At 42.5% G+C, this 16,509-nt stretch overlaps 1 protein-coding gene across 1 annotated transcript in view; it reads left to right on the top strand.

Annotated features, from left to right (window-relative positions):
- LOC124613557 (gustatory and odorant receptor 63a-like) overlaps positions 1–16,509 on the top strand; it is a 140,504-nt gene that overhangs the window by 99,297 nt on the left and 24,698 nt on the right. The window contains exons 5-6 of the mRNA XM_047142270.1: positions 8,301–8,366; positions 9,366–9,584. Coding sequence (XP_046998226.1) covers positions 8,301–8,366; positions 9,366–9,584 — 285 coding nt within the window. The remainder of the gene's footprint in view (positions 1–8,300; positions 8,367–9,365; positions 9,585–16,509) is intronic.

The following is a 16,509-nucleotide window of genomic DNA, read 5'->3' as shown; positions in this document are numbered from 1 at the left end:
GGTTTATAATTCTAAACTACACTGCACTACACAATACTACACAGCACTATAGTACTTAGTGTCTGAAGCAAAATTTGGTTTCCTCCTTTTGTTGGGATTCTTAGTCCCTGATACACTGAAGCACAACTCGTGGTTCACGGGGTCTATGCTGTCATGCAATCCGAAATGTAGAGATTGAGAGAGAGCTGTCATGGTCTCAGCAAATGCAGAATTTGCTGTCCTGGTCAGTAGCATCTAGTATATTGGCACACTCCCACACGATGTGGTCCAGGGTGGCGATTATTCGACATTCACAAGTGTCTGTGGTTGATGGTTGGTTGATTCGGGGGAGGGGACCAAAGAGCGAGGTCATCGGTCCCATCGGATGAGGGAAGGATGGGGAAGGAAGTCAGCTGTGCCCTTCCTAAGGAATCATACCGGCTTGTGGCTGAAGCGATTTAGGGAAATCATGGAAAACCTAAACGAGGGCGGCCGGAGGCGGATTTGAACCGCCGTCCTCCAGAATGCGAGACTGGTGTGATAACGGCTGCGCCACCTCACTCGGTAAGTGTCTGCCATGCGTTGGCGTATTTTCAGTGTTTTGTATGGATATCCTTGGCAGCCACCTTCACAGAAAGATGAACAAAGAAACGTCAATTACCAGAAGTGGGGCCACTCTTCACCAACAATATCTGTCACCCACACAATAAAAAATACGTAACTAAAAAAAAAAAAACTCTACGTTACCAGCATAATTCCCAAAGCTGAAACATCTATGGATGCACTTAACTATTCCTTTTCCTGGAACACCGCTGCAAATTGAGCTACACGACCGTGCGAAAAAGTAAAGATGATCAGAAAACAAACTCGGTTTCTGAGAATTGTGGAGACTATATTGAAGAACAAAGAGAAACTATAACTTGAATATCAAGCATCAGTCTTACAAAGCCTGACGTAACCAAACCATTTCTGTGTGACTTTGTCCCCCACGTCTTGCGCGGCCTGTCAAACGGACGTGTTCCATGAAGCCATCTCACCATTACAGTTTAGGCTCGAAGGTGTTCAGCTATGCTAGCTAGCCACATGTCGTAGCCATCGAAGTCTTCTCCCCTTTACTTTCATGTTAGGTTGACTCAACATTTCCACCACTTCTTCCTTTTCCCTAGCTAGCAGTATATCGCACACCACTGTAAATCGTCCTTAAGGTATTTACTCTGTAAAATTACCACCTTCTCGTCGTCTGTCACTGTGATACTGTGGGTCTCATTTCCTTATTGCAGCACTGGGTTTAATGCTGTATTGAAAATAATGTAAACAGTGGAATCCACCAACAATGATCATAACTTGCGCCTCGAAGTTTGGAGTCTCCTGCCAAGTGTTGTTGCTTCTGTTATCGATCAGCAGTCGATGCACGAATTATATCAGAATCCTCCTCTATATTAGTTTTTCTGTCAGAAGTCAGCGACTTGTGGCATTACTCAGTATTAAATGGTTCAAATGGTTCTGAGCACTATGGGACTTAACATCTGTGGTCATCAGTCCTCTAGAACTTAGAAATAGGGGACTAACTAACCTAAGGACATCACACACATCCATGCCCGAGGCAGGATTCGAACCTGCGACCGTAGCGGTCGCGCGGTTCCAGACTGAGGCGCCTAGAACCGCTCGGCCACACCGGCCGACCTCAGTATTAAGATTTGACTGGAATTTCGGAACGTCTTCTATGATCTCGCAAAGTAAGATTACTAATTTCGTGACAAATTCTGATATGATGACAGTTATAAGTTTTGTTCTGACCTTTGCATTGCGCAGTCTCGCATAGTCTCGTGCACATAACGAAATTCAAATTCAAATCGCTCTAAGCACTATGGGAGTTAACAGCTGAGGTCATCAGTCACCTAAACTTAGAACTACTTAAAGCTAACTAACCTAAGGAAATCACACACATCAATGCCCGAGGCAGGACTGCGACAGTAGCAGCCGCGTGGTTCCGGAATGTAGCGCCTAGACCCGCTCGGCCACCGCGGCCGGCGTTTCGAAGTGATTTCCCCAAGTTTAAAATAAATATATTGCAAGAAAAAAGTTAGTACACCTTCTTAGAGGTTTTCAGTTCACTCAAGATTTATCGATACAACAGTGCATATGGAATATATGAAATGATTACATTTACAGGCGAATAGCACAAGCGGTTTCAAGGTATCAGGTATCAGCTCATGCTGAAACACCCATATTAGTATGTAGTGTAGCCCCCACGGGCATCCACTGGCATCCAGTCGATCGTACTGATGGCGGATACTGTCCTATGTTATGCCACGGCTGTTCGACTTGTCCACATCGTTTGTATGAGTTATTGGCTCACGAGTCACTTCTCGCCCCATCATATCCCACATCTGCTCTATTATAGGCAAGTCCGAGGATCATGCTAACCAGGAACACTGCTGCCAGTCCTGCGGAGCTCGTTGAGTTTCATGGGTAGTGTTTGTATGGGCGAGCATTATCCTGTCGGAACAACACATCATCTTTCTGTTGCAAGAACGGCAAAAGAACAGGTCTAGCAACATTCAGCACGTAGCGAGCGCTGGTTAGCATCTCGTTCAGAAACACCAAAAGTGAACGATAGTTGTAGCTTATCGCATCCCAGACCATAAGGCATGGACTGGGGCCAGTATGTTTTGGACGAACGCTCTCTACGAGATAGTGTTCACTATATCTACGTCGTATCCGCAACGACCACCACTTGCATGCGGGCAGAATCTACTTTTTTCGCCGAAGACCACTGTGAAACTCCCTGCTAAACTCGCAGGACAGGACAGGTAGTTTAAATTGTGGAAAGGGGCCAGAATAAGCGGCTGTCAGTTACACTCGAACATACAACTTTATTTATTTGACCAAACATTACAAGGGACAAGAAAATTAAAAAACAACACAGCATTAATTTTTGGAACTTAATTACTGACTGAATGCGCCATACTATCTCATGCATTAAGGGCAAGACCACTTAAATTTAAAATAGGCTAAAAGCCAGTAACTTAAGACTCAAACAAAAATCAGAAATGTAAAAGGCAGAAGGCCCTACCTTAAACCAGTTCTTTCAATTAGGGTGAAGGCCCAAACAATCTGGCACCTTAAGAGCAAAACAACTTTAATTTAAAAATCGGCTGAAGGCCCATCACTTAAGACTCAAACCAAAATAAATTTTAAAAAGGCCAAAAGGCCTTATCTTAAAACAGTTCTTTAATTAGGATGAAGGCCCAAACAGTCTGACACCTTAAGAGCAAAACAACTTTAATTTAAAAATCGGCTGAAGGCCCGTCACTTAAGACTCAAACCAAAAGAAATTTTAAAAAGGCCAATAGGCCTTATCTTAAAACAGTTCTTTAATTAGGATGAAGGCCCGAACAGTCTGACACCTTAAGAGGAAAACAACTTTAATTTAAAAATCGGCTGAAGGCCCATCACTTAAGATTCAAACCAAAATAAATTTTTAAAAGGCCAAAGGCATTACCTTAAAACAGTTCTTTAAATGAGGATGAAGGCTCAAACAATCTTACACCTTAAGGGCAAAACAACCTTAATTTAAAAATCGGCTAGAAGCCATCCAAATACAAACAACAGGAACAAATAAGAAAAGGCAGTACACCCAACGGCGCCCAGAAGTTTTCGAGCGTCGGCCTGGAATTCAAACACTAACGCTCGCTTAGGTGAGACAGGCAGTCGGCCCAATCGTTCTCGATCCGACGACAACCAAACAGGGCGTTCAGTGGAACAACATAGAAGGTATTGGTGCCCACAACTGATTATACATTGAGCTGTCTAACTACACACCATGCTGGATAGCGACAACACGATGAGGAATATACACTGCCTGAATTTACGTCAACGGCCAGGGAAGGTAACCGGAACGTTAACGGCCACAAGGCAAAAGATTCCGCTGGTGCACTTCAATTCAAAATAACCAAGCACAGTTAAACTCCACCGAAGGGCGGATAAAATTTGTCAACATGAAAACACGCGTTGTTGCTCGGGGGAATGTCCAACAGCCGACAACGAAATCCAAACGACACAATGTGAACAGTCGTGACTTGCTGGTAGATTAAGTTAAAACTCAACTTTCGTGTCCAGGAGCGGTGAGCCACGGACCTCTAGGCTACGCGCCGCGGAGATTTCCTCGCTGCTCCATGCCAACCGACCAACCCCTCGCACACAGCACAGCCGGAAACTATAAGCGCCAGGCCAAAGATAGTACAAGGTTCGAATATCGATACACACCGCTTGCTGCCACTCGCGGAGAGGAAGGATAACAGCATAATCGCGATAACCGCGGGAGACTAAACACAGAATAGCAATCGAGGTTTAATGCAACGCATAGCATGAGCCAGCCACGGCTCACATTGCGCGCCACTCCATCTTCCAAGTGATCCTCTGACGACACCAGTCGAGCCGTGCACGTCGATGCTGTTTCATGAGTGGAAAACAGACTAGAGGAGTGCGTGCCCGTAGTCCCACTGGTAATAACCACTTTGCAACAGTTTGCGCTGACACGTCTGGGCTCACAAACCCTCTTATCTGTGCTGTGGTAGCTTTAAGATCTGCCATTTCCGCCCTTACAATACGACGATCGTGGCGGGCGTCTGTGCTGCGTGGACGTCCAGAACCTAGCATACGGGTATGAAATGTTCACATGACCACTGATACCTGCATCGTTGCACAACTGTCGCAGCACCCCTAACTTGTGTGGCAGTTTGCCGAAGGGACCATCCCGTCACTCGGAACGCCGCAATTTGACCCCTTTCAAACCCTCTCAGTTGCCTGTAGCATGCACGAGTGTATCTCACTGGCATTGATGCTGCTTGCTGCACGCGCTTGCACCACACTGAGCCTTCTGGCTATGAGCATTCTCTATTTTAAGAGTAGACACAGAAGGCACTCTGGTAGCTCTGGCACTACGCTATCTGTTGGCGGATGACGTTGAAACGTTTATCGGTACATCTTCTATCCACAGCGCGGCATATGCCGTACTCGGATCAATAATGACATCGTCTTATCAGGCGCACTAATTTTTCCCCGCCAGTGAATTTATAGGAACAGTGAATAGAGAATCACCAAACATAATGCCCAAACTTTCAGAGCGGGACGATTTGTTCCACTGGTTAAGGAAATGTTTGACGGTAGTCATCATAATCATTTCGCCCAAAATGATGCAAATTTCGGAGATTTTAAGCTGCACTTGGATCGATAAGACCAGCGAGTACAAAATAAATGCCCAGTCTTTGTAAGCGGTAACATCCGTCAAGTATCTGGGTGTGACCATTCGAAATGATCTCAAATGGAATGATCAGATTACACAAGTAACGGGTAGAATCCTGAAGCGATGCAGTCCTCCAACAAAGGAAATTGCTTACAATACTTTAGTTCGTCCAGTCTTAGAGTATTGTTCGTCTGTATGGGACCCGTACCAGTTGGGTTTGATTCAAGAGATTGAGAAAGTCCAAAGAAGAGTGGCAAGATTCGTGACTGGTACATTTAGCCATCGTGAGAGCGTTACAAATTTCATTGGGAGTGTGAAGTGGGACACACTTGCAGATAGACGACGCGCTAAACGGAAGGGGCTGCTCACTAAATTCCGAAATCCGATTTTCGCCGAGGATGTAGAGCAGAAATTATTAACACCAACTTTCAAATCGCGTAATGATCAACATTCAAAGATAAGGGAAATTAGATCTCGTACTGAAACGTTCAGACAGTCGTTTTCCCTCTCGCGATCCGCGAGTGGAATAGAGAGGGGGAAACACACTACTGGCCATTAAAATTGCTACACCACGAAGATGACGTACTACAGACGCGAAATTTAACCGACAGGAAGAAGATGCTGTGATATGCAAATGGTTAGCTTTTCAGAGCATTCACACAAGGTTGGCGCCGGTGTCGACACCTACAACGTGCTGACATGAGGAACGTTTCCAACCGATTTCTCATACACAAAAAGCAGTTGACCGTCGTTGCCTGGTGAAACGTTGTTGTGATACCTCGTGCAAGGAGGAGAAATGCGTACCATCACGTTTCCGACTTTGATAAAGGTCGGATTGTAACCTATCGCGATTGCGGTTTATCGCATCGCGACATTGCTGCTCGCGTTGGTGGAGGTCCAATGACTGTTAGCAGAATATGGAATCGGTGGGTGCAGGAGGGTAATACGGAACCCAGTGCTGGATCCGAACGGCCTCGTATCACTAGCAGTGGAGATGACAGGAATCTTATCCGCAATGCTTTAACGCATCGTGCAGCCACGTCTCGATCCCTGAATCAACAGATGGGGACGCTTGCAAGACACAACAACCATCTGCACGAACAGTTCGACGACGATTGCAGCAGCATGGACTATCAGCTCAGAGACCACCTGCGGTTACCCTTGACGCTGCTTCACAGAGAGGAGCGCCTGCGATGGTGTACTCAGCGACGAACCTGGATGCACCAATGGCGAAACGTCATTTTTTCGGATGAATCCATGTTATGTTTACAGCATAGGATGGTCGCATGCGTGTTTGACGACATCGCGGTGAACGCACATTGGAAGCGTATATTCGTCATCGCCATACTGGCGTGTCACCCGGCGTGATGGTATGGGGTGCCATTGGTTACACGTCTCGGTCACCTCTTTGTTCGCATTGTCGGCACTTCTCCAGATCTCTCACCAATTGAAAACATCTGGTCAATGGTGGCCGAGCAACTGGCTCGTCACAATACGCCAGTCACTACTCTTGATGAACTGTGGTATCGCGTTGAAGCTTCGTGGGCAGCTGTACCTGTACACGCCATCCAAATTCTGTTTGACTCGATACCCAGGCGTATTAAGGCCGTTATTATGGCCAGAAGTGGTCGTTCTGGGTACTTATTTCTCAGAATCTATGCACCCAAATTGCGTGAAAATGTAATCATATGTCAGTTCTAGTATATTTGTCCAATGAATACCCGTTTATCATCTGCATATATTCTTGGTGTAGCAATTTTAATGGCCAGTAGTGTATTACTCTGACGCGCATTGTGCCCTCCGCCACACACCTCTTGGTGGTTAGCGGTGTATATATGTAGATGTAGAGCAAGATAGTGCTAGGGTTCATTAAGGGCATTCAATGTTCTCGAGTGCCGTATTGTAGTGCAGCCATATTAGACTGTGTTATGGGTTAAGTTGCGTGTGTGGGAATCAGTAGTATGGGTTCTACAGCATCGCGCTATACACAGGGTCGAGAACGCTTACAAAAGAGGAATATTCTTTATCACTTGATGCCTTGCGTACAGTATTTCGATGTCAAAGAGCGAAGAGCTAACCGTGGCTAGTACTCAGGCCGTGACGTGCACAGCAGTACGCCGATAGCGGCCACTAGCGGTGGTAGCCATCTTGCTAACGTTAAGTCATCTTGTCAGCTCGATGAAGCCACAGTAGCTTACCGTACATTCGACCAGTCACTGCTGCGCCTTTGGTCGAATGCACGATACTGAAGGAATACTATTACAGGCGCAGCTGGGAGCATTTATACTCCTCCTGGCTCAGTGTGTTACTACGGATGGTAATGTACAGTCACGTGATGGGTGGTGCAAACACCACGTCGTGTTACACCATGCAGCAGCCCAGTCCACCACTGAAGGCAAGGTGGCTGGCCCACATATCACTTGGCTGTCCGCGGAAGCCTGCCTGAAGCTAAGGCAGCAACAGAGGCGAACTGTAACATTCGGATGCTGCACTACACTTTGAGTCGTAAATGTAATCTACGCACATCCATCAGCATCACTATGATGCTGTAATCCAACGAATGCCACGCCTTAACCATCTACTCCACGGAATGACGGAACCATCTGTCTATAGCTGCTTATGTGAGATTTATCGGCGGTAAGCAGTACCATCAAATAGCTGGTTCATAAATTAAATATACTTTGTACCTAGTACGTAAGGAAGATCTTTTCGCTGCTTTTTTCACAGCCCAAGGCTCTTTTTTTCATTTTCAGGAAACCGGTTTCGGCTGTGCTATCTTCAGCTCGGCTATTAAACAATGAAATTTTATTCCCCTGTATCGGGTCTGGATATAGCATAGCCGAAATTGGTTACCAGTTTTAGAGTTCCCTGATGAGTCGATGAAGTTTCTAAGACGTTATGTCTGACAGTATAAAGGACTTTTCACTGAAATCCTCATAAACAATATTCGCTGTCTTACTTAGTTTGAACAAGCATTTTTAATTTTTGTGGTCTTAACGTGTGAGTTAAACTGTAATATTCATAACAAAATGTTTTCTTTATTGTCTATTTCCTAGTTTCCTTTTTGTTCCAGATGAATGACTTCTGTGACGAAGAAATTGATGATTTGATTGCTAGGGACGAAAACATTCGTGATGAGGTATGTAGAATCTCAAATAACCATTGTACGTAGCGATTTGTTGTTCATAGTTATACTAAGAACTCCGAGACTCATAAAGCATAAAAACTGCGAGGTCTGTTTGAACAATTACAGATTTTTTCGGGAACGACGGGTTCTGTATACATCACAGCCGCTCCAGTAACCTCATTGTCACATATAGTTACTGTTTGTTTAATTCCCAAGCTATAGCTGTTTGAATGGAATATGGTACAGTGTTCGCGGCGATTTTTTCGGTGTGCAATTTGTAGGAACAACGCTGCAACGTGATCTTTTGTGGAACCAGGACAGACATTCACCAAACGTTTCAAGAATGCTTACAGATTTGCTGCTGTGGACTGTTGACAATAGTTCTTCCAATCAGACAACTGTCGTCAATTAAGTGAAGGCAACCCTCGACTTCACATTCGTAATGCTGCACGTGAATCGTCATCTTGGAGAGAATTTACAGAACAGGAATGAATCGAAATTGGCCCATACCAAAAGATTTTAGCGCGAGAATTAGATATACACAAAGCTGCAGCAAAGTTTACTCCTCGTTGAATGATCAAAGAGTAGCAGGAACATCGAATGTGCGCTTGAAACGAACTCTTTGAGCAATACGACAACATCATCTCGGGAGAGAGTTTTAGTTAAATGGCTATGGTAATCAGATAACGGCCCTGTCACCCCAACGGGTTGGCAAAGGATATCCTCTCCCTAGAATGTTACGACAGTCTCGAGCCAGTGGCGGCTTCTTCGACGTCTGTGGAATTATGCATGTAGAATTTTTGGCTTTAGTTCAAGCAGTCAACCCTTGTTATTAGGTAAGTTTCCCAAGACTGTCCCAAAGACAAGGAGCGAGTTAGCCATGCACCCGTTTTCGAAAGAAATCTAGAACAACGCTTTCCGTCAAAAGAATGCAGTCTCTGTACTTTAGAATTAATATCCATTCATGCAGGCCCAAAAATCATTACAGGCTATAGGTGTGTGTTATTTTAGACAGCCACTAATTTTGTGCCTTCCGTAGTCCAGGGGTACCCAACTCTTCCTGTGGCCGCCGAGTCACGTTGGCAGTCCAAGCTGTGTGAGAAGCTAGCCAAAGAAGCAATGGAGTTGGCAACATTAACACGAGGCATCCGAAGTGCTGACGTAGGACACAGGTGCTACGCCGTATCGAGAATAAATGGGAAGAATGATGGCACAATACTGCACAGTTCAGTAAACTACGGACGATAGCCAATTCCACACCGGCGCGGCAGACATCAGAGTGGAGCTCAAGAAGAGAAGCTTTTGTCTTATTTCGTATTATAATTGTACTTACAAAACTTGTTCATGAATTTATACTGCAGTGTGCCTGTGGCGCTGCCCTAACGCATCGCCACATACCCGAATGACTGCACAGCTACACAAAACATTAGACGCCACTTGGGTGTAGGAAACCAGCTACCACAGATTCTAGCGGATGTCGTACTACACTGTCTCCAAATTAATGGCTTTGACGACAAGGTTTGAGGCCAGAATCTTTAGATGTAGGCTTAAGGTGTGGGAGAAGGTGGGAAGGCCTCTCACCGTTTTTTAGCCCCGAGGTGCCATCCAATCCGTTCTTTGTTCCTGAATCTAACTTAAATAATAAAATACTCTTCTACTCCTAATATTGGACTCAACAGATACAAATTACGTGTTTTTTTAAAATGATCTTGGTTTTTATCTTATGGATCGTTAAATTTTATTAGTTAAATTAACCATTCATGTACCAAGTGCGATACGTATGATAGCATTACTAATATGAAGAAAAAAGTCTCGTACCTGAGTATTCGACACTAAGAGAGGATTAAGGGATTAATTATCCATTTAAGTACGGTCTTTTAAAACCATAATCATCATCATCATCGTCATAATCATCATCGTTATTAGGCAAGACAATTTGAAAAAAAGATGCACTGAAGAATTCGCAAAAAGGGGCTACAGTCGTGACAATAACTTATGATTTTTTTTTCAGCATGACAATACACCCACCCAGTCAGTTTCGTCAAGGAAAATTTATACCGAAGTTATATGCCCGTCCTCAAGCAGCCCCCCCTTTTATTCTGTTCTCACTCAATGTGACGTTTTCCTTTCGAAACCAAAATTAACGATGTTTCGACAACATTGATGAAGTTAAATGAAATTCGTCATGGTCACTGCAACGTATGAGAATAAGTTTTTCAAGAGTACATGGAAACACCGATGGGATAAGTGTGTGGCTAGTGGATGCCTTGAAGGTGACAAGGACATCTATACTAGTGAGCCAAAACATCTCAGCCACCTGCTTAATAGCGTTTTGGTACATCTTTGGACTGCAGTACAGCAGAAATTTTGCGTGGCACAGAACCCACAAGTCTTTGGTGCTTTTCCGGTGGTATGTGTCACCATATGTTTATGCACAGGTCAAGCAATTCGCGTTCGTTATGGGCCGCTCATTTGTGCTCGCGGAGCGGGCTGTCGATAGCATCCCAAAGATGTTCCATCGGGTTCACATCAGCCGAATTTGGAGGATAAGACACCAACATGACTTCACTAGCAAGATTCTGGTCTTGTGGCAAGGACAAATATCGTGATGGAAGATATCGTTGCCTCATTGAAAGACACGCATTAGGTGATGTAGGTGATCCGCAATAATGTCCACGTAATTTAAAACGTTGAACAGTGCTGACATGGGCGCTGGATAAACGTTTAATAGACACCAGGTGTAAGACAACTGTTTTATTGACTCGCTTAGAATACACTCATCATCAGGATATCTCGAAAAGGTTACAAAAATAAAGAGTAGTACAGTGATAGCAGCTAAAAGACAAACAAGAAAATACAATAAAGTGTGCACAAAAAACGCATACTAAGTCAGGGATATGAACAGCCAATATGTAATCATGTGAATATGACACATACCAAAATGTAACTGAGTGCACAAGACATGACATAGCGCCCAAGATAACAAAGTGGCCACTAGGTTGCAGCAGTGGTATCATATCATGGCACGAATGCGTGAGAAAAATGTAATTTAAGATAGAGGGAAGATGTAAAAGAGTGGTGATACGTATGACGAACCGAAGCAACAAAACTGAAATGAAACAATATACCACAAAGGACATTTCTTGTGTAATGTTGCTAAACAATACATTGTATGTAACTGAAATGACAAGGGGAGGGGGGAAAAAGGGAGGAGGACAAAACATCAGTGATCTACCCCTCCCGAATGATGAGCTCCGCTCTGACATCTACACTTCCTACCAACTCTAACCCCATCTTCCTCCTGCCTCCTCCTCAGGGCTCCCTCTCCTCCCCCTCCATTCTCCTGAGTGGCTTTCCCCTCCTACACCCCCTCCCTCTCTTGTGCTCCCCTTCAGTGTCTCTGCATTCCCTCCTGCCTTGTCCTACCTCTTCACCTCCTGCCCCACCAGTCTCCTGCCTCTTGGTGTACCCGCTGACGCCCCTCCTCTTTTCATCTTGCCCCCTCCCCTGCTGCCCCTTGCTCTCCCCTCCATTTCCATCCTCTCCGGCCTCTCCCTTGGAAGGTCCCACCTGGCAGTTTTATTCTTCATGGGACCTGGCAGTATTATTCTTCATTGTGTGTGCTCCAAATGGGTTTAAAGTTTGCTGTTCTGGAGTGTGCCTTCAGTGTCTTCTTTGTGTTTTAAGAATCGACACCTGTTGTTTTTAACTTTATGTCGACTTTTTAAATTGTCCCACCATGAACGTCTCCATGTTAGTGTATTTTTACCTCCATTGTCTCCCCTTACTCTGTTTTATGTCCCCCTTTTTTATCGCCTTATATGTAACATTTTACTCTCGTCTTAGTTGTCATGTCTTTCAGCTGGAGAGCGGCCGATTGTGCTGCTGACAGCAATAAAGAGAAAAACATCAGTGATGAAGGATAATTTATTCTATTACAGAGATGATTAAAACAAAGTAAAAAAGTGTAAACATGTTTAAAAAATAAAATTATGTTTTGTACGAAATATGCAATAGTCGTAAGAGTAAAATGTGACATCATCAAAATTACATGGAAATGACTTTGTGTGTTTTGCAGAGGTACCTGTAGAGAGGTAACAGGCTTACAAACGAATACAACAATTTTATCTTTTATTGTAGGATAAATACAAGTACGAAGGAGCGAAGGACCAACTAATCCATTAATCATCCAGCGTGTCGCAGAATAAAGTACATAGATACAGTTTGCATATTACATTGTGCAAAAATATGGAAAAGTAGAGACGCCACAGCTGATAGCAGCTGAGCAAGAACGGAACACCTTAACAGGACCAAAACTAAAAAATACTGTATATGACCACAACTTTCAGTAATGGTGCCACTTTACCGTTAAGTGCTTGAGTGCCTGACGAAACAGACAACGATATCACAAAAAACAAAGCAACAAACAAAGAACATAACAAATTTAAAAATTACTGATTATGTGCTATTAATAAATACCAAACTTAAGCAAAGAGTAAGGGACAACAATAAAGCATCTCTAAAACAACGAGCCCCTATCACAGAAGATTAATGAGACTGGAGCAGGGGTAAAAAGGGAGGAAGATAAAAAGAATGGAAATCTTATGTGAAAGTGTGATTGGAATACGTGTGAGTGATCATTGGTGAAGATCAAGAACTAACTGATGTTAATCTAAGTAATCAGCAGGTCGTCAAATATACTGAAAAATCCCTATTTGCTCAGTGATCACTTAAGACGAATTTTTAGATTTATGTCTGTGGATTTCCAGTTTTTCAGTTATATCCATATTCCACCCATTAGGTTCGATGTACAAAATGTCCATATTCTCATTTATAGCTGAACGTAAATGGCCTTCATTTTTAAGGGTCGGCATCTGACTAGTTCTAAAACGATCTGTATTGGGCCCATTACTTTTCTCATGATATGTTAATGATGTGTCAACTATTCTTTCCCATTTCATGTATCATAGGCTGAATGCCTCAGTTTCACCTAAGCGCAATTCCAACAAACTTGTGCACAGCCCTCCAGCTTGTAAATGCTGATTTACTCGTCTTATCAGAGTGGGCACAGAAGATGTATTTGAAACTTAACCCATATAAAACACTAGTAATATTAGTCGCTGACAAAAGACTTATCACCCATCAGCTCAAAGAATCACTTCCACCCTCAATCCTAAACTGCTCAGAACTAACCTTTTGTTCTTCTGAAAAGAACTTGTGTATAAATTGGGACCAAAACTTAAATTGGACTGAATATAGAACTACAGTCTGTAAGAGGGTGATGGCGTCACCTAATTCACCATATAAATATAAAAAAGGGTTCCTTTTCGAGCTTGAAAAGGATCTCTCAGTATCTCTAATATCCCCGTACTTGATTACGGTGATTTTGTTCTCCAGTGACTTTCGTATGACAGTTCACGTCGGTTGGAATTGGCAATGAATGCTTGTGTACGATAAACTTGTAACCTAACGATATTTCTACCATATCACTCTTGCCTACGGGCAGCTATCATGGCTATGTACCAGTAAGCGTAGATAATATCATACTCGGTGTTTTCTCGATCATCTTCTCAATAGTTATACTCCCTCATATTAATCTTCATCCCTTATATTACTACCCGAATAGCATAGCACAAATACTCCCTCTCAACAAAATAAAACGCTCTCTGTGCCATTACATAACTCTGCCATGTTCTTTAAATAATTTTCGGTATCAGGAACCCGACTTTGGAACAATCTTCCTGAAAATATCAGAGGAATTAAATTCCTTTTAAACCTCAAAAGAAAACTGGTGATCCATCTCTTATCACAATAGCTCTCTCTTCCATAGACTTGTCTCCTGCTCATTCTGTCCACATCCCCACCCTCCACCCCCACTGACATAACATTTTCCCCCTTGTTTACTGAGTTCTCTATTTGAATTCTGTTCCCTCCTAACTATCATTATCACTATCATTTCAGTCTTCTCTTCTTTCCTTATACCTTCCCCTTCTGATAATACTAAACACAGTTTCAAATGTGCTAAGCTAAACTATACCATTCTTAATGTCCTTTTTTATTATTATTAGTGGCATTCTGTGAATGTTCCTGTATGGTACGTGTTGTTCGCAGTGAGATGTAAGAAAAGGCGTTAAGGTCCTAATCTGGTCAGGCTAAATAAGCAATAAATAAATAAATAAATAAAGTCACTTTTGTGACCGTTACACTCACTGTACAGTACACTGATGTATACTTTCTAATAATTTCGTCTCATTGCAATTACATTCAGACAGCTCCAATGTTCGTATTTCATCTCTAGTTGACCGCCTTCATCCATCATCGGTTAAGGAGTTGTTGTATGGTCTGAGACGGTTTGATGTGGCGAAAAGAATTAGTTGAACCAGCAATGTGAGTATCAAGGGGCGGATAAAGTTTTAGTTGTCAGATCGAAAAAATGAAGTACTGATTAATTTTGGTTTCACGTCTGTATTCCTTGCATAAGTTGAAATCCCATAGCCAGAACACCATAGCACGCCGCTAGAGCAGCAGAAACAAAATGGCTCTGCCCACTAATAAAATGGATGTTGGCTGCTCCATTTTCTTTTGGATCCTCTAACTGACATGTGCCTACAAGCAAAAAATTAATTAAATAACTTTTTTCGTGGAGGTGAGTTAAACTTTATAATTACCCCTCCTACTATGTTGTGAGTGTGACTCTAACAAAAGTAATTTAACGGTTTCATTAGAACTTTGGAGAAATTTACCATTTTTTGTAATTTTTCTTTCTTTCTTCTATAAATAATGCTATGTAGATTTTATGCTGATTTCACATCAAACGGTGTCTCAGTTGACTGTGGACTTACTTTTTTACAGTTACATAAATTTATGCACGCTGTGAAGCTAAATCAGCCATCTGTAAGTTTCGCCGGGGTCGTAGATGTCCACAGGAAGTTCATGTCTTCGGTAAGTACTACTGCTTCAAACTAGTGGATGAAATTACGAATGTCTCCACCATGTGGATGGGCATAGCTGTTGAAGGATTTTGATCCTCCATGGCTGATCACTGAATCGATGTCTCATGAAATTATAAGAATTGTTTGCTAGTAGGTTTTTTTAAAATAAAAGCTTCCTTGGTTATATTCCTGAAGCCTATAAATATCAAGCAATTTTTTTGTGTCGTTCAGATTATGAATTGTGTGTCTCAAGCACAAAGAGTTAAGCAGCTTCCTGTTGACGTAAATATGAGCGAAAATTTTTCTGAAACCGTAGCTGTGTCTAGGCAGTATACAAAACCTACGTTACCGGCATGAAGAGGTAATGAATAGAATCTAAGAGAGTAGTACAGCTATGCCGACTCCAGTGCATCTAGTCAAAAAAATTTCATTTGTTTATATTTGTGACATCACATGTCACATCATCTTATCCAATACAGCATCATCATGATTCCATGACCCTTATCAATGATACATTATTTATAATATAGGTGGTAAAAACAAAGATATGACCTACAGAATACCATAGGTGTAAACAGGCTGTAACCACACAACCTTGTTGATTCAACTTTCAAGTAATGTTATTGTGAAATAAAGTTTCATAATTAAACAACTTCATAAATATCTGTTTTAGCAGAAGTTTAACATCTACTATATCTCCACCACCACCACCAAGTGAGCAATTTTATACAGTAGTGTCACGGCAACGGAGTCATCGATGTCATATTGAAATCAAGACTACCAGATGTACGTAGTGAATCATAATTCTTTAATACGTTGAATTATGTGCTTCAGAATTTAAATATTCTACCGAACTATGTACTTTCCAAAGATAATCTGAAGATGGAAATGACGCCAAAACAGGCCTATTGTAGTAAACAATATAATCGAACATAGCAGCATCTTGGTCTCCAAGCAGAATATACTGATATTTTTCTGTTCAGTAATTCTGGATCCTTCAGGGCATGTTTCATTGTTCCTGTTACCCAGTTTTAGAGGCAGTGGCCAAACAGAATATACTGATATTTTTCTGTTCAATAATTCTGGATACTTCAGCGCATGTTTCATAGTTCCTGTTATCCAGGTTTAGAAGCAGTGGAGAACACTTATTAAATGCAAGGGCCATCTCTTAAACATTCATTGAAACAATGAAAGAACGACATTTGTTTAATAAATTACTGTAC

The sequence above is a fragment of the Schistocerca americana genome, chromosome 4 (genome assembly GCF_021461395.2).
Source record: "Schistocerca americana isolate TAMUIC-IGC-003095 chromosome 4, iqSchAmer2.1, whole genome shotgun sequence".
Lineage (NCBI taxonomy): Eukaryota > Metazoa > Arthropoda > Insecta > Orthoptera > Acrididae > Schistocerca > Schistocerca americana.
This window is presented reverse-complemented; position numbering and strand designations above follow the sequence as displayed.